Genomic DNA, 17,855 nt, shown 5'->3' with positions numbered 1-17,855 from the left:
TTGTCAAATTGATTGTCATTCAAAGATAAAAAGCATCAAAACATCCAAGGCATCGACAGTGAGAACCAAATGAAGAAGACTATAAAAAGTGACCTGGGAATCGATTTCACAAAACTCGCCATGAACCCTCGCCATGAACATGCGTCTCTGAGCAAGAATGGAAAGGGAGCAGCAGCAGAGGTAACAGCTCTTTCTCTCTCTCTCACACACACACACACACACACACACACACACACACACACACACACACACACACACACACAGACACCCCATGATGTGCTTTCTGATACGTTCTTCCACAGGTACATTAACCTCATTCGTCTGTCATGTCTGCAGGATCCTGCCATTGCTTTCCATGTCGCCGCTGCATTGTTCAAACAGCCGCTGTCCTTCCATTCATGGAACGCTAGAACATCATATCTGTCCACAGGACAGCGTGAGGGAGGAGCTGTCAATGTGTTGACTGTGCAGACCAGGATCAAAATTAGTATTTGAAAACCGTGCGATTACTGAAATGTTTGCTTGGGTCTAGCTGGAGTGTCTGGCGAGGCGTGTGAGGTTTGAATTCCTCTCTGGGTTCCATTCCAGTGCCAGACACGAGCAGTCAAGCACAGATAAGTAAATGAAATGATTTCAAACAGTATTTGGACCCAGATCTGGAACTGTGGCTCATTAAAGGGGGTCCCACCTGATGTCATAACGAGCTGAGCTGACGAGACAAAGTGCTGCGCAGGGTAGTGGCCTGGCTGGGGGGAGCAGGGAAGAGGAGCCGGACCGCTCGGAGACGAGCCCGACACGGTAGAGAAGTGTCATGGTCGTCACACTGTATAGCCCTGTGTCTGAGAGGGAGGGGGACAGAGAAAGGTAACCCCTGAAAAGCAGTTTAGAAGAGGGAAAACGACGTAAGGATAACTAGCACACACACACGCACGCACACTTACGCACACACCATGTTAACCCATACACCCGCACGCACACATGGGAGTAAACCAGTCCCTGAATGTGTCAAGATAGAAAATCCTGTTCCATAAAACATTGAGAGTGGGTAACGAAGACTTGCTGCTTCCGCAGCTGCGGCCTCGGCCACAGTGGTCCACTGTCTTCCCCTGTATCCCTCGTGTCAGTGCTTCCTCTGTGGGAGCTGACCGCCGACAGGTCAGTACGTGTCTACCGTCGGTTTGCCCAGTCTGGCTGTCGCCGTTCGACGGCCGAAAAACATCCCGGATCGGCGGAGCCGTCGCCGGGGAGGGACGCAAACGCAGCGACAGCAAAAGTCCGTCGCTGTTCAAAAGTGTCACGCCCCCCCCCCCCCCCCCTCCCGATCCTACACACTCTACACATGGATCAGCGAGGCTGTGGTTTCACACAAGGGAGGCAGCGGGGGTGGGCGGGGAGACACGCGTGAGGGGGGCGGGGGGGGGTTTGGTATAGGAGGAGGGATGGGGTCCGGGGGATCGTCCCCACCGAGTCTCAGTGCCAGTCCTCGTCGTCCCCGTCCTCGTCCTCATCGTCCCCGGACGAGTCCTCGTTCGTGCTGTCTCCGGCGGCGGCGCCCCCCGACGGCGCCCCCCCGCCGTTCTGCAGCGCAGCCAGCGCCGCCGCCTGGGCCTCCGCCGCCGCCTGGGCCTCCGCCGCCTCCCGCTCCTCCGCCTCCCGCTGGCGCAGCGCAGCCGCCTTCTTCTCCTGCTCGGCGTGGCTCTTCATGTGGGCGCTGCGGCTCTTCACCTTGTAGAAGACCCTGGGGGCGAGGCGAGAGAGAGGAGGGGGGAGGTCAGAGGTTCTGGGACACGACACTGGGAAAAGGCGCTCGTGCAGCATGAACGCTCCAGAGTAACTGGGTCAGGTTTGTGTTTTGTACACGCGGTCGCTGGGCGAAGCTGCCAAGACAGCCTTGTGTTTCAGTTGCTAGGAGACGGCTGATAACAGGACTGCCGTTGCCATGGGTGAGCTATTCAGTCTGTCTGTCTTTCAGTCAGTCAGTCGGGGAAGAGGTGCTCTATTCCTTCCTGCTCAACCACACACATGCCGGGACACTTGTCACTACTGACCGACACGCAGGTCAGGGGTCGAGTCTGAAACCCAGCTGAGTCCTGACCTCCCCTGGTGTTCTAGTGCACGACCGGATCATTCGGGTGAACATTTCAGTTTCTGGTGCTTGAAACCCAAACGACTGCCCTTGCGGCACTGACAATTGTCACAATCGCTAACTGTCAAATCGGTACAAACAGAACTTGTTTTAGGTTCGACATAAACAAAAACGTTCCACCTAAGCAAAAACAAGCCGCCGTCCTATCAGCTGAGTTTGCCGAGGTTGCGCACGCCGGGGATTGACTGACCTGCCGCACTTCTTGCAGGGGAACTCCCCCTCCTGGCCAGTGGGGGGCTTGGCGGCCGCTGGGACGGGCTTCCGGGCGCTGCTGTCCGACCGCGTTTTAGACGGAGGGGGAGGATGAGGAGGGTGGCCGACACGAGACGAAGGCTGCTCCCTACGCACCTCCTCCTGGCTCTTCAGCACCAGGACCGCTCCAGCCTGCAGGCATGTGTACACACACACACACACACACACACCTCTTATCAACACACACTTCAACATATCACAGCTACCCCTACCAGGAAAACATACCGGTAAAACAGACAAAGCTGAAACAGATTAAGTGCAGTGAAAGCCAAGAAAAAAAGAAGAAATCTTGAATGACCATCACAGCTCAAATCTGGACAAACAAGGAATGAGATCCATGGTTTATCGAGTCATTGTTTGCTGGCTTGGCCAAAGTGGCACGAGGAGGGGAAGTGAACTGACCAATCAGTGCCCACTAGAGGGCGGCAGACTTGACAAACTCTCCAGCAGCCTATCCTGCTGTGAACTCCAGCTGGGTTCAACAGTGCACATATTTTTAACCAGGGCCAGCAGGGTTGACTGAACAAGAACAGACGCACCATACACGCTTCGACATAAACTCTCCCATCTTTACAACTGAAAGCGTCACACAGCGCAGCCCAACGGCACGGCAGTCTCTGCCCGTCGAGCCTCGCTCGCCCACTCACGTTCTCAGCGGCCTGCTGCACCGTGTGCTTCACCCCGCCGGGGCTGCCGCCGCCGCCGTCTCGCTTCCTGTCAGCTGACCCTTCCCACTTCCTGTTGTCTTCCTCCTCCTTGCGAGCTGCGAGCCTGTGAGAGGTCTGCAGCCGGGGGGAAACGGAGGTTGCTGTCTAGAATCTAAAGGAGTGTTCCTTGGTGTGTGGATGTGTGTGGATGTGTGTGTGTGTGTGTGTGTGTGTGTGTGTGTGTGTGTGTGCGCGCGTTCTCTCTTTAGACAGTGCAGTGGGGTAAACTGAGGGTCAGGATGGTGAGTGTGTGTTGGGGCTGGCCAGAGTAATTTGAGTATTCCACTATTTGTTCTGTTTGTGGTATGTTGGTATTCGGAGCTCAATTCAGTTTTCAGAGCTTCGCTCTTTTGTGCTTTTTGCAACAAACTGCAAAAGTAGCTCAAACTACAATAGTATCAGTCTTGGGGCCGATACTGCACTCACGTATTCATACTCGTATGAATGTCCCGATACACTCAACCGATACCAACGTCGTCATATCATTACACTAAGTGCACAACTGAACTTAACAGAGGCGGATTTCAGCAATGGAATCAGCAAGACTGAAACAACTGCTCGTGTTTCCTCCCTCACAGCCAAAGACTGTCTCATTCTCTCCGTCAACGGTGCGCGTGTGCGTGTTGCGCAATACCTGCTACAAGAGCAAGGGAGATACAGATATCTCTTCTGATAATTAGGAAGAGCGACAATGCTTCTTAGACGAGTATCTGAGCCTTATTGCAAGTTAGAAACAAGGTTGGAGATAGAAGGTGCAAGATAACGTTCATATAGCCTTTTCATCAATAAAACATCATCATTTTTATAGCCACGTCTCCTTGGTTGGAAAGGCATTTTGAGCTGCCATTCAAATCATAGCCTACTTATTCGGACTCAGAGGATGAGGAGGACATAACTGTTTATTGAGAAACAATTGATAGGCAGGCTGGGCTATATAAAGAAATACCACAATGCTGTGGTCTAGATTTATAATATTATGGTTAGGCTGTACACGTTACGGTAGCCTGCCCTCTCACTCACTATGATGGTCTGCTAGGCAGGCCACGTTACAGCCGTTTCGTTCAGCGCATAGGCCTATAGCCTAAACATAAAAAAAGGAAAAATGTATAAGCAAAAAATATAGAAGGAATCAGAATATGTGGAAATTTAATTTAAGTCTATTTTAATACAATTCAAATTGTGCCTTGAGGGAATTATTTTCACCGGACATTATGACCAGAGAAGTTTAAATATGTGGGGCTTCAACAGATTTTCCAAGACAAAAAACAGTAATTACCAGTTAACGGAAACCCTGTTCGGACAGCCCTAGTGTGTGTGTGTGTGTGTGTATGTGTGTGTGTGTGTGTGTGTGTGTGTGTGTGTGTGTGTGTGCGTGTGTGTGAGGTAAATTGAGGCTCAGGATGGAGACGGTGACCATCAGCTCACCTTCTGGTCCAGCTCCTCCTCCGCCCCCCGGGTCTCCAGAGGCTCCGCCTCCCCGTAGAGCAGCGCCCCGTTCCGGCCGATCTTCACGTGCTTCTTATAGGTGTAGTAGAACTCCACACACTGGGCCACCGTCTTGGTGCCCACCTGAGCACACACACACACACACACACATACACACACAATCGCATTACATGGGTGGCCAATTACATTGCAGCTTTAGTAACACTGTTATTTTTGATTTCCGTGACGTGAACACATACCAGTTTCTGTACCATGAAGAAGTCCTTCTTGTAGGCTGTGATCCCTTTGTTAAAGCAGCGCCTCTCTGCTGCAGACCAGCTGTCTGACCCTGAGGGAGGGAGGGAGGGAGGGGGAGGGAGGGAGAGAGAGAGAGAGAGAGAGAGAGACAAAGAGAGAGAAATGGATAGAGAGAAACAGATAGAGAGAGAAATCCGAGACAGAGAGGGGGGAGCGAGAAAGAAAAAGAGAGAGAGAGAGAGAGGGGAGGAGAGTCAGAAGGACAGTCCCTGATTGGTTACTGGGGATGTGTGCTTTACACGCACCGTTCATGCACACGCGCGCACACACACACACACACACACACACACACACGCTGCAGACAGCTAGGACTCACACATGGCTGGGTAAACAACAGCTCGTCTGTCTTCTGCTTGGGATTAACCACCCCCTACTCCCTACCCCCTTTCCCTACCACAGAGACCCCCGCAATCCTGCACAGCCCCCCTCCTAGCAGCTCAGCCCCCACCACCCCCACCACCCCAACTCTCCACCTCCACCACCCCCACCACCCCCAACCACCCCACCACCCCAACTCTCCACCTCCACCACCCCCACCACCACCACCACACTAACTCTCCAACCCCACCACACTAACTCTCAACCTCCACCACCCCCACACTCCTCTCTGCAGCAACACAGGGAGAGATGAACACCGGAGCAGTATGATCCTGAATGGTCCAGAATGGAGAAGGAACAGATTAGATAGATAGATAGATAGATAGATAGATAGATAGATAGATAGATAGATAGATAGATAGATAGATAGATAGATAGATAGATAGATAGATAGATAGATAGATAGATAGATAGATGGACGGACAGACAGACAGACAGACAGACAGACAGACAGACAGACAAAGAGCTAGAGAAAGAGAAATACAGACAGAGAGAGAGAGAGAGAGAGAAGGAGAGAGAGAGAGAGAGAGAGAGAGAGAGCATGGTGTACCTGAGTAGTGGTAGTCTCCCAGACAGTGGGACTTGGGGAATATGGGGTTTTTCAGCAGCAGGAGTGCCAGAGCTCCCTGGGGAAAACACAGAGAATTCTGGGGGTTTATCCTAATGAGTCATGCAACATCTATATTTCAACGCATTGAAAACCGCACGCTTTTGAACCGCGGTAAACGCCGACAGTGTCGGAAGAGAGGAGAGAGTGGGCGTACTCACGCCCCCCATCCTAAACCAAAACTCTCAGTCCGTCTCCTTGACAACATGGTAAATGGTCAATGGACTGCACTTATATAGCGCTTTTCCATCTTAGCGGCACTCAAAGCGCTTTACAATGGCCTCTCATTCACCCATACACACACACATTCACACACCAATGGCGGTAGCTGCCATGCAAGGTGCTAACCTGCTCATTGGGAGCAATTTGGGGTTAGGTGTCTTGCTCAAGGACACTTCGACATGTGGACAGTCGGAGCTGGGATTCGAACCACTGACCCTTCGATCACTGAACGACCCGCTCTACCAACTGAGCTACAGCCGCCCACATGGTCACTGGGGTGTGAAACCAGCAGCGTAGCGGCCCGTGTAGAAGCTCCGGATTGACGTCGCCTGGAACCCACCTTTGGTTCCCTAAAGGTTAATTTAAAGGAGTAGTAAAGGGAAAATGCATGCTTAGCCCTGTTTTAAGGTTACTTATGATCATATACAATGGTTTAGATCAAAACGTTGACAAAACTAGCACTTTTGAGAAAGTCTGATAATTGCTTTACCACCGTTTTGGTCATACAATGGATGTGGGTGGGCACCTTGAAAAATCATTGTACATGATCACAAGTAACCTTAAAACAGGGCTAAACATGCATTTTCCCTTTACTACTCCTTTAAGTGTCATACCACACGTTTTAAGACAAAGAAAAAATGTCAACCCGATAGATTCCCGAGTCAGTCTCTTAAACGCTGCGCTCAACTAGAGACTGATGACATTCATCCAGATTTTGTCGCTAAAGGTGGGTGGAAACAATTTGAGAGATTAAAAAAAAAAAAATGCATTGCAGAACCAATCCAACGCCTTTAGGGCGGTCCTTCCAGGGGGGGGGTTGTCAATGTTTTGTGTTGTTTTGATTCTCCACTCCAGTTAGGGATGAAGATAGGGGGAGGACATCGTTTTCAGTAAGGCGGGTCCTTCACCCTATGGGAGATGTAGGAATTGGCTCTCATTGGTAGCATTGGTTTTCGGCGCTGTTCTAGCAACAACTTTCAATGGAAATGTCTCAGACTTCCGGAGGCGGAGATCTCCAAATTCTGGCATCACGAGACTATCAACCCGACATTTATTTATCTCGGGCCGGGGTGTCGCAGACGTGTCTTAGCACCTCCTGAGTTCTGCAAGATCGTGGATGCCGCCGTAGGTCATCGTGTAACGTGATTGGTTGGCTGTATGAAAGCTGAAAAAATATAAACAAACTAGGCTAACCCCTCCCGCCGCCCCCTCCCCCTTCCCTTCCCACACACATTTCCACATTCCTCCACAATGCACCCAGCATGCTGTGCTCACTGCTCACCATGATGTCCCCCTTGCACTCGTACAGGCAGTGCTGGGCTAACTCCTGATTGGTCCCCCCTCCACACAGGGCACTGGAGCAGGCCAAGTGCATCAGGTCATCCACTGCAGGGAGGGAGGGAGGGAGACGAGGGGGGGCAGAGAGAGGGAGGAAGAGAGAAACAGAGAGAGGGGGAGGAAAAAAGAGAGAGGAAGATAGAGAGATAGGGATAGAGAGAGGGAGGAAGAGAGCGAGCGAAAGAGGGAGGAAGAGATAGAGAGAGGGAGGAAGAGATAGAGAGAGAGAGAGGGAGGAAGAGAGAGAGATAGAGAGGGGGAGGAAGAGAGAGATAGAGAGAGGGAGGAAGAGAGCGAGGAAGAGATAGAGAGAGAGAGGGAGGAAGAGATAAAGAGAGAGAGAGAGAGAGAGAGGGAGGAAGAGAGAGAGAGAGAGGGGGGGGGATAGAGATGGAGGAACGGAGAAACAGATAGAGAAGCAGGAGAGCAGAGAAGGGATGTTACTCCGGCGGTCACGGTGCATGTTTATGACACGGCAGCAGAAGGAGCTGGGGGTGTGGGGGGGGGGCGTGTAGCTGCACCCTACCTTTCTCCTGGTAGCCCGGCTCGGCCTCAGCCTCCGGCAGCGGCGCCCACACCAGCTCTGCCAGGTGCTGGTCATGCTGGGCGGCCGCCCGCTGGCGCAGCTCTGGCACCTCAGCCTGGTACCGCACGCCGATGTTTATACGTCTGGAAACACACAGGCAGCGGCCGCTTAATAAGTCCTGCAAAAACACTTGCGCGTGGCAGTCCGACGGGCCGGTCTAACCGGCTACGGCGCGTGTCTCCGACACCGGAAACGCCGGGTCATCTCAACCCGACTGCGGACGAGAGGGACGGACTTGACGGCATAATTACAGAGAGGAGCCTGTCTGCTGACGGCCCTTCCCCTGTGAAACCCCCGGCCCCGCTGACAGCTCTGGAGCCGCTGTGAGGAGCCCAGCCTGGCTGACTGGTTGTGCTGGCTGGCTGCAGAGCTATTTCCAGTGTTTTGGGAGCTCCCCGGGGGTTGAAAGGCTGATTTGTCACCTCTGGCTGGCCAGCTGGCTGACTGCTGGTACCAGTCAGGGAACAGCTCCCACAATACACCCTGTTCCTTCGTCAACCCCCTCCCCCCCCCCCCATGTCATTTAAAAACAGAGCCCTGATACACACAAACTGGGTCAGTCCAGAAAACACCCATTCAGTCTTTTCAAATCACAGCAGCTCAACTCAATACACTCCTGATATCAGTTATGGAGGACAGAGCTCCTGTGTGCCAGCTACCTTCCTGTCTCTCCCAGAGCCTGTTCTCGTCTAACTTCATGACTGAAGGAGTGGTTTCATCCCTGGACCGATTATGAGTCCGAAATCATAATGTCCAGATGTCATTCGTTAACAAAACAGGTTGTTGTCAGGATTGGGTTTTGGGGGGGAGCCTTGTCATTCGTTTATTACTGCCCAGTCAGTAGCGACGGATCTGATTCCCGTCAGATCCCCAATCAGACTCAATCCAGATTTTGTGAAACAACAACTACCTAGCAACCACTCCCCTCAAGACAATTGTGATTAGTTGAAAGAGTTTTCTCCCTATTCCCAAATGGTAATGAGGACCTTTCTCCAGCGCTGTGTGGGGATCTGAGGTCTGGCTATGAGAGACTAGGGGTAACCTGGTGGCATGGGGACGCTGGCGTAACTGTGAGGCTGAGAGGAGGGCGCGGGGCGGGGTTAAGGAGGGCTGTGTCCTCACTGGTGGGGGGGGGGGGGGGGGGGGGTTAAGGAGGGTTGTGTACTCACTGAGGAGGGGGGGGTTTAAGGAGGGTTGTATACTCACTGGGGGTGGGGGGGGGGGGTTAAGGAGGGTTGTATACTTACTGGGGCGGGGGGGGGTTTAAGGAGGGTTGTGTACTCACTGGGGAGGGGGGGGTTTAAGGAGGGTTGTATACTCACTGGGGGTGGGGGTGGGGTTAAGGAGGGTTGTATACTTACTGGGGCGGGGGCGTTTAAGGAGGGTTGTGTACTCACTGGGGGTGGGGGTGGGGTTAAGGAGGGTTGTATACTTACTGGGGCGGGGGCGTTTAAGGAGGGTTGTGTACTCACTGGGGGTGGGGGGGGGGGGGTTAAGGAGGGTTTTGTACTCACTGGGGCGGGGGCGTTTAAGGAGGGTTGTGTACTCACTGGGGACGGGGACGGGGGGGTTAAGGAGGGTTTTGTACTCACTGGGGCGGGGGCGCTTAAGGAGGGTTGTGTACTCACTGGGGGGGGGGGGGGGGGGGGGTTTAAGGAGGGTTGTGTACTCACGGCTCGATGCTGACTGGCGTGGCCTCGCTTATCAAGGACAGCACCGGAGGAGTGATGTCACAGCTGTCTGAAGGAACAGTACAACAAAACATATCAGCCTCAGGGTCTTATTCTATTGTCAAAATCCAGGTCAAAACAGACAGCAGTAACTATTTAAACTGGGGGGGAAATAGCAATTACATGTTTATTAAAACATTTACAAGTACTATAATTCACATTCAAAAGCCCAGACGGGACTCTAGTTTTAGACTCTCACTGCGAGTCTTTCCATAAGATTTGACAGGCTGTTGAATGTGAACCCGACTTGTTAGAGTTCAACCCCCACAGCCTGCATCCACATCGAGGACAATGGGTTCAAGTAATTCTGCAGGGAAGAGAGTGGCAGTCTAAGCACACATAGACACACACGCATTCACACACTCTGTGACACACACTGCTGCTGTTGTGTGAACCCGACTTAATGTTATAGTTCAACCGCTAAAGCCTAAATCCACTGTGAGCCAGACGAGAGAGATTATTATTATTACAGCATTTCTTACAGTATTTCTTTGTATATATTTGTATTCAAATGAGTACAAAGCTGTGATTAATGAATAATGCATATTGCTTTGGCAATATTTACATACTGAGTATTTCCTGCCAATAAAGCTTACTGAATTGAATTGAAATTGAACTGAGAGAAAGAGACCAGTGAGAGAGAGAGAGAGGGAGAGAGAGAGAGAGGGAGAGAGAAAGAGATAGATGTTGAGACCAGAGAGAGAGAGAGAGAGAGAGAGACCAGAGAGACAGACAGAGACCAGAGAGAGAGAGACATAGATAGAGAGACAGAGAGAGAGAGCAGAGAGAGAGACGAGAGAGAGACCAGAGAGAGAGAGAGACAGAGACAGAGATAGAGAGACAGACAGAGAGAGAGAGAGAAAGACCAGAGAGAGAGAGAGACAGAAACAGAGATAGAGAGACAGAGAGAGAGACAGACAGACAAAGAGAGAGATAGAGAGAGCACAGTGGGGACTCACTGGAGCGCAGCAGGCTGCGTGTGGCGGACTTGGGCGTGGCGGGCGGGGGCAGGCCCTGGGCGCTGGCGCTGGCGGCGGGGGACAGGAAGGTGGAGAAGTACAGGCCGGAGCCCTCGCGTACGGGGCTGAGGATGGGCGGCGGCGTGTAGGGGGGCATGGCCAGCGGGTTGTCCGCCAGACGCACGGGCGAGCGCAGGTGGCTCTGGTACGGCGTGACGCTGGAGTAGAGGGCCGGGGCGATGAAGGTGCCGGGCTTGGGGGGCGGGATGAACAGGGGTTCGGGGCGGGGCCGCCGCTTGGACTTGGCTGATTTGCCGTCGTCGTCTTTGTCGCCCTCCGGGCCGCCATTCTGTGTAGGGGGGGGGGGGTGTCATTAGGTACACACACCTACACAAACAACACACTGTAAGGGTTGTTTATCTAGAGAAATCCTATAGAGTGAGCCATGCACCCTGTCACATGTACAGTACACCCCTCCGTCCATTAACCCCTTCCTCCCTCCCTCTCTCCATAGGCTGGCTTAACCCTGCTAATCTTCTTGATCTGGGCCAGGGACACCGAAAAGCTCAACCAAATCCCCCCCCCCCCCTCAGGAAGTGGGGGAGGGTCAGAATGAGGGCAGGCATGGGGGAGGGATGGGGGGGGCTGTGCAGGGAGAGTGGGGTGCTGGATAAGAACGAATGCGGGGGAGAGAGAGAGAGAGAGGGAGGAGGGAAAAGAGGGGGATTTAGGAGGGGTAGCGTGGGCGGGATGTTTAGGAGGGCGAGGGCGCGGACCCACCTGGCCCGAGCTCTCCGTCGGGGAGTTCCGGAGTGAGCGGCGGCGGGTGACGATGACGGAGGGCTTGTGGTCGGAGCACTCGGCGTCCAGGTGGAGGCCGCACGGCGGCCAGCCCGACGCCGAATCCACCTGCTCCCGGCCGGGGGAGGAGGAGGACGAGCAGGAGGAGGAGGAGGGGGGCGGCTCCGGCCGCCGCACCGGCACCGACACGGGCATGACCAGCGGCAGCAGGCTGTCGTCGCGCGGACGCTTGCCGCTCAGGCCCTCGGGCCCCGCAGAGACCCGGGCCCCCGGACCTGCCACCGCTCTGCTGGGACTCCACGGCCTGTGAGGCTCCTAGGGGAGGCAAGCGCACACACACACACACACACACACACAAATATGCACACAGACCCACACACATACACACGCAAAGTGTCACATCTCTAGATCAGCTTAATATATCACAGTCCGCTGACCGGATCAAATACTTAACATGCATACTAAGAATCCCTGCATACTATACCATAAATACATTAGCTGTAATGTAAGTCTATGAGTGTGGCTGATGGAGTTACTTAGGGCCCTGCCTGCAGTGTAGCTCGTTTCAGGTTTCAGTTTCAGCCGTCAGAGATGCCCTAACCGCCCAGGTGCAGTTTTCCCTAAGACACAATACGATTTAAGAGTGAGGAGTCAATAAGCACCGCACACTCTATTGTAATGTCAGGGGCCCATATCAGGAGGGGCCTACCACTGTGGACGGTCCATTCACTGTCCCCAGTGGAAACGTCCAGCCCCAGACCGAGCCCCCTGCCCCGGGACCCGAGCAGCGTCGGAGAGCTGCATTCTGCTGAGCACAGCAGGCCTCAGGCCCCCGGGCTGGGCTTCCCCCCCCCTCCCCTCCCCTCCCCTGCACAGAGGTTGGGGCGGGGTGGAGTTCCAGCCCTGTGGCAGAATGGGGGAGGTTTCGTAGGCTGAATGAAACGCATGGCGCCTCCACGCGTCGAACACACGCCCGTGAGGCAGGACACCGCGGCGCTCCACTAAGTTTCAACCATTAGCTGTACCGCCGAGCCTAAACCACCATGACTGGATCGTCAATAGTTAAGACACTGTTGCCTGTAATGAGACAAGTCCTGTTTTGTTCTGCTCTGGAGCGTTCAGATTAGCTGCGCGCTAGTGGCTTACAGTTACTTCTCTCTCTGCAGAACGTTAATCAGAAACAACACAGATTCTCTGGCACCATTAGTCCTGGCAGATGCACCAGGCAGTTCATTCTGTTCCTGCTCAGAGGAGCCAAAATCCCTCTGTAATAAAATCCTGGAATGACTCAAACAAAATGGATGTTAAACACCCGCCTAGTGATTTACCCTTCTGCATGAACACGACTAAACTTCCATGTTGAAACAGTGGATCTGGAACAATACAGAAGGCACAAAAAGGTACATTCTGACATCAACTATCCAGTCAGTAAAAAAATCTGTAAACTGGTCTCATGACGGGACCGTAATCCTGTGTGGCATTAACTAGGTCTACATGAAAACACACAGCGAGCGCCAAATGTTTTACCTTGAGGCTATGGGAGGGCAGGGACTCCATCTCGGAGGCCTTCTGGGCCAGCGTCTCCAGGTTGACCTCCTGGGAGACTCTGCGTTTCCTGCGCGTGCTCTGGATCACGCCCGTGGGGGCGGCCTGGACCTCCTCTGTCCTGGGGGCCCCCCTGTCCGCCTCCGGGGGCCCGCCGTTCTGGGGAGCCTGGCTCGGCCCCTGACCGGGCTGCTCTGAGGGAAGGAGGAAGGGGTTGTCGCCCGACGGCGCCCCTCCTTCTTTGGAGAGTCTCCGGGACCTGCGAGGCTGGGCCTGGAGAGGCTGGGGGTCCGAGCCTGGCTCGGGGTCAGGGGGAACGGCCGGAGGGTCCAGCTCCTGGACCTCTGGGAGAGCCGGGGACGCAGGTTCTTGGGAGTGCATGAGGACGGGCGGCTGAGGCAGCGGGTGAGGGTGGGCATTCTGGCTGCCAGGGTAGTACTCAACCAAATGTTGGTTTTGCTGCTGTAACTGTTGCTGTTGTATATGCTGTTGCTGCTGAATTTGTTGTTTCTGCTGTTGTTGTTGTTGAATTTGTTGTTGTTGTTGCTGCTGCTGCTGTTGTTGAATATTTTGCTGCTGTTCTATTTGCTGCTGTTCTTGGTGTATTTGTTGTTGTTGCTGCTGTATATGTTGTTGTTGTTGTTGTTGTTGTTGTTGTTGTTGCTGCTGCTGCAGCTGTTGCTGTATGTGTTGCTGATGCTGAAGTATTTGCTGCTGGTGCATCTGATGGTGTTGCTGTTGGATCTGCTGCTGTTGCTGTAGTAGCTGCTGCTGCTGCTGCTGCTGCTGTTGGCGTTGCATCTGCTCCTGCTTCTGCTGCTGCAGCTGCTGGAGCTGCTGATGTTGCGACTTGGCCTGCGGGGTGTAGTTCAGATTGGGCAGGGTCCTGTTGCCCTGGAAGGCCTGGTAGTAGCCCGTGAGGTGCTGCTTGGGCTGCCCGAAGGCTAACTGGAAGGGCTGTAGGACGGAACTGCCCCCCGGGTTCTGGGCGCTGAGCTGCTGGGCGTTCAGGGCCCCCGGTTTGAGGGGCTGCTGGAAGGCCTGGGCCGGGACCAGCTGCTGCTGGGGCGGAGCCTGGTGCTGCTGCTGCTGCTGCTGGGTCGGAGCCTGGTGCTGCTGCTGGTCCCAGTCCAGCCCACGGGCCTTGGCCACCTCCCTGTAGGGCTCCCCGGTGCGGCCGGGCGCCACCAGCTGCTGCTGCTGCTTCTGCTTCTCCGGAGCCCTACCGGGGGGCTGCTGCGGCTGCTGCTGCAGGGTGGCCCCCTCGCGGACCTGCTTGGTGAAGGAAGTCTGGGCCCTCGAGTCGCTCACACTGACCCCACCCAGGTAAGGGGCAAAGTTCTGTCCCCAGTTAGCGGCGACCCCCTGCGTCCAGCTGCCAGCCCTCTGCTGCTGCGGGGAGGACTCCTGGTGGGCCCACTTCATGGGGACGGTCTGCTGATAGTGGCCCCGGTTCTGGTCACCCTTCTCTGGGCTGAAGATCACCGAGTTGAGGTACATGTGTGGGGCCTCCGCAGGGTTGGAGGACTGCACGGTGCTGGCGGCCTCGCTCTGGGCCTCCTCCGGGGCCGGCCCGTCGCCCAGGCCGTAGTAGGGCCCTTCTGGGTGCTGAGGCGTCTCTTTCATGGCTACCCCTTGCTCGTTGAAAAACGAAATGCGCTTGCCCGTCCTCTTGGCGTTCGGCAAGCTCATGGCGGGCATGAATCACCCGGCGGCCTGGCGGAGGGGAGGAGCTACAGCGGCGGTAATACTGTACAGGCTCTAAACTCCCCGGTCAAAAAAAACCTTGAACGTATCTGCACTTGAAATGGCCTGTCCACAGACAACGGGGGAAATTATGTTGACCACACACCCTCGGAGGAGGGGGCGGGGCGCGGGTGGGTACGTAAGGAGTAAAGTCTTATTAAAATGGCATGGGCGACAGTGGGACAAGTGGAGGTCGAACAATGTAATCTTCTTCCCTTTCCTCCTCTTCCTGGCCTGTTCAGAGGCGTCCGCTGGCCAGGAGTCAGCTGTGTGGATGTCTGTATGCGTTGTTCATTCATGGGTGACACCCTGCGCAGAGAGATGGAGAGAGACGGGGGGAGGGGGAGGTCAGGTGTGTCATGGTCAGCACAGTCTAGAGGCGTCCCCTAGGGGGTCTAATTGTCAGGCCAGCCTCAATGTGAAAAACCTGCTGTGGGCCTTTTCAACAATGGCCCTCCAGTGAAAGGTACTGACTGAGAGAGAGAGGGGGCGGGTGCTAAGCTGTGTCATTATTAGCTAAGCTCACATGAGTGCATGCAGACAGACATGGGCATCCAGCAGCCTTCCCGCTGGGTTAATTGAAGAAATGTTGAAATAGAACATGGCAACAGTCAAGTCACTCATAGTGACATCACGCACTGTTATGACCTGCTGCTGAGCTGGAGATTTGAGTCATAGAGGTCATCTCTTTTTTCTCTCTCTCTCTTCCTCTCTCCCTCTCTCTCACACACACACATGCACACACACACACACACACACGCACACACACACACACCTATGCTGTACATACATCCACAGGCATGTACACACCTACCATATCTGCACTGCAATACAGCAATACTATTGTAATACTTTTGAGCCCAGTAGGTCAGTTGACTTCTGTCAGCTGAACCAGTACAGCATTGTTCCCTGGGCTTAAACGCAAGGTACTTGCTCTTTCAATGACGGGCTCTGACTCATCAGTAAAGGGAACTGAAGCTGCTTGAACCTTTGTAGGCTATCCTGAAAAGGGAAGGGCAAACGCCAGTGTATTAGGTGAGTGCACCACAATGACTTGGCATCTAAAATTATATTAAAATGTCATTAAATATTACTGCTAAAAGTGAATAAATAAATAAATAAATGTCTTTCTGGAGATGACTTCCATTGCCATGGTAATGCACTGTGTAATCATGTGATTCTTATCACTATAGGGTTTTTTTTTCTTGCAGATTTTTATCTCAATCTTTGCCAAATCCAGAATGCATAATGTAGAGTTGTCTAGAATTGTCACCGTAACTCTGCTGGTCTAGCCACCTAGTAAACACACACACACACACACACACACACACACACACACACACCTTAAAATAGACAGCTGCAGCTGTTCAGTTCTGGCTCTAGGGCTGAGCTGTGAAACCTTACTGACCACACGAGGTGGAGGGCAGAGGGGGATAACCAGGGTGACTGCTGGATGGGGCAACCAATCAGGAAATGGATAGGCCACATGTGTTCATCAGTGTTTTGTAACGGTCGTTCTGCTATCTGCAAGGGCTTTAGGTTACATGAAATCAGACATGCGCCAATGTGGGTTATAAGCAGGGGCCCTATCGATTTCTTGGACACGAGGCCCCAATGTTACAACAGTATGCAAGATGCTCCGGCGTGTTTACGGAAAAGCAGGGGCCTGTGGTGTTGTTTACAGACAGCGCAGCTTTGTGCAATAGTGATCATCTGCATATAACACCACAATAACATGTTTATTATCAACCATATGGCCCCACTTTATCTAGGTGATGATCCTGACGCATCGGCTAGGCTACTATATTGTTACACAATACCCATCAAAAGGTAAACGCGCCAACAAATAGGTTTGTTGCGTCAGGCGTAATTAACTAATCCGTGTCTTCTTTTAAACCGTGAACACCGTGCAAAAGATAGGCTATAGCAACGTCGCGGTGCTCGTAAAGTCAGTTTTCTCTTGAGAATTACAGACAGCAGAAAAAATAGATAGAAAAACATGCTGCGTCCGACAGCAGAACCCTTCCTGGACCCCCTCCCCTCTCTCCGTGACCAGCAGCAAGCTCAGCGCTATTTACGAGAAACCCCTTTGTTGCAGAAACGGGATTATCCAGTCACTAATTCAACGGCACATTGCAACAATGTGCAGCAACAATGCGCCCTATATGTAGGCTACGGGCACGAGCTCCAAGACAAAAGTATGCATAATATTATGCTGCGGACCGACAGGTTGTCAATATAGCCTAATCTACCGACGTGACACCCAGACATATCACTTTCCTTGCGAAAGTCCCCACACTGTTATGGCATGGCCTACAGACACTGAATCGTTTTTTAAAGCACAAATTAAATGTTATGACGTAAGAGTCTGTTTGAGAAATGCTAAACTTTGTTAACTGGTTTCAACCATGTAAATGCATGCATCAGGCTATAACCTATTTACGATATTTACAACGCGCTATTGGCTCAACAGCTCTATTGCCCGGCGCTCACCATTCTTGTAGGCTACTGTTCCAGCGTTTCCTCCACGAACACCACCTGAACAACTGTCCCTAGGTCCACGCACCCAGTATGCAACAGAACGGTGAGGTGATGACTGCATTCATCTTCAGGGTTGAGTCATGCTATGCTGACCTCACCATTATTTTTCCCAAGTCAAGGAGTGGGTCGATTCTGTAGAAATGGCTGCTACGTCCTGTTCTGCAAAAACCTGGAAGCAGTCGTACAAGGATTGCACATTATTACGTTGCGACGATTGCACAAGTACATATAGGCTACACATTGGCTATGCGGCCTTTTCTCCTTTCAGAATCGAAAAACACATTCTCTTTCAGCTCGTCTTGTGATCCCCACTGGTTCGTTCGCCACACCTACTTCCATGCCCATATAAGGCTTTCCTCTTGCATGAGGGGTGCTGTAATTTACCGGCCAAACACTCAGTCCGTGCGGGAAATTCCGCCAGTAGCAACAAACACGCGTAGCGGTATTAAACTAGGTAGGGCAGACACAGTGAAAGCCTAGACAAGGGGCCTCTTGAATGTCCCATTAAACATTAAAATAGGCGTTTCCCTCCGTTTCTGTCTGGTAAAATGCTA

The 17,855-nt window shown here is 53.0% G+C and overlaps 1 protein-coding gene across 1 annotated transcript; it reads right to left on the bottom strand.

Annotated features, from left to right (window-relative positions):
- Positions 1-1,411: 1,411 nt before the first annotated feature.
- On the bottom strand, positions 1,412-14,715 carry mideasb (mitotic deacetylase associated SANT domain protein b; the record flags this gene model as incomplete). The annotated part of the gene is made up of 12 exons (XM_084438926.1): positions 1,412-1,738; positions 2,337-2,530; positions 3,046-3,180; positions 4,531-4,674; positions 4,791-4,879; positions 5,777-5,852; positions 7,338-7,441; positions 7,920-8,062; positions 9,653-9,719; positions 10,669-11,017; positions 11,449-11,784; positions 12,997-14,715. The coding sequence occupies 12 exons, from the start codon at positions 14,713-14,715 to the stop codon at positions 1,471-1,473; spliced, it is 3,624 nt and encodes a 1,207-aa protein (XP_084295052.1). The 3' UTR covers positions 1,412-1,470.
- Between the last annotated feature and the right edge of the window lie 3,140 nt (positions 14,716-17,855).

Source organism: Borostomias antarcticus (assembly GCF_949987555.1).
Source record: "Borostomias antarcticus genome assembly, chromosome: 5".
Lineage (NCBI taxonomy): Eukaryota > Metazoa > Chordata > Actinopteri > Stomiiformes > Stomiidae > Borostomias > Borostomias antarcticus.
Note: the sequence above shows the minus strand (reverse complement) of the source record. Positions and strands in the feature narration are given on the sequence as shown.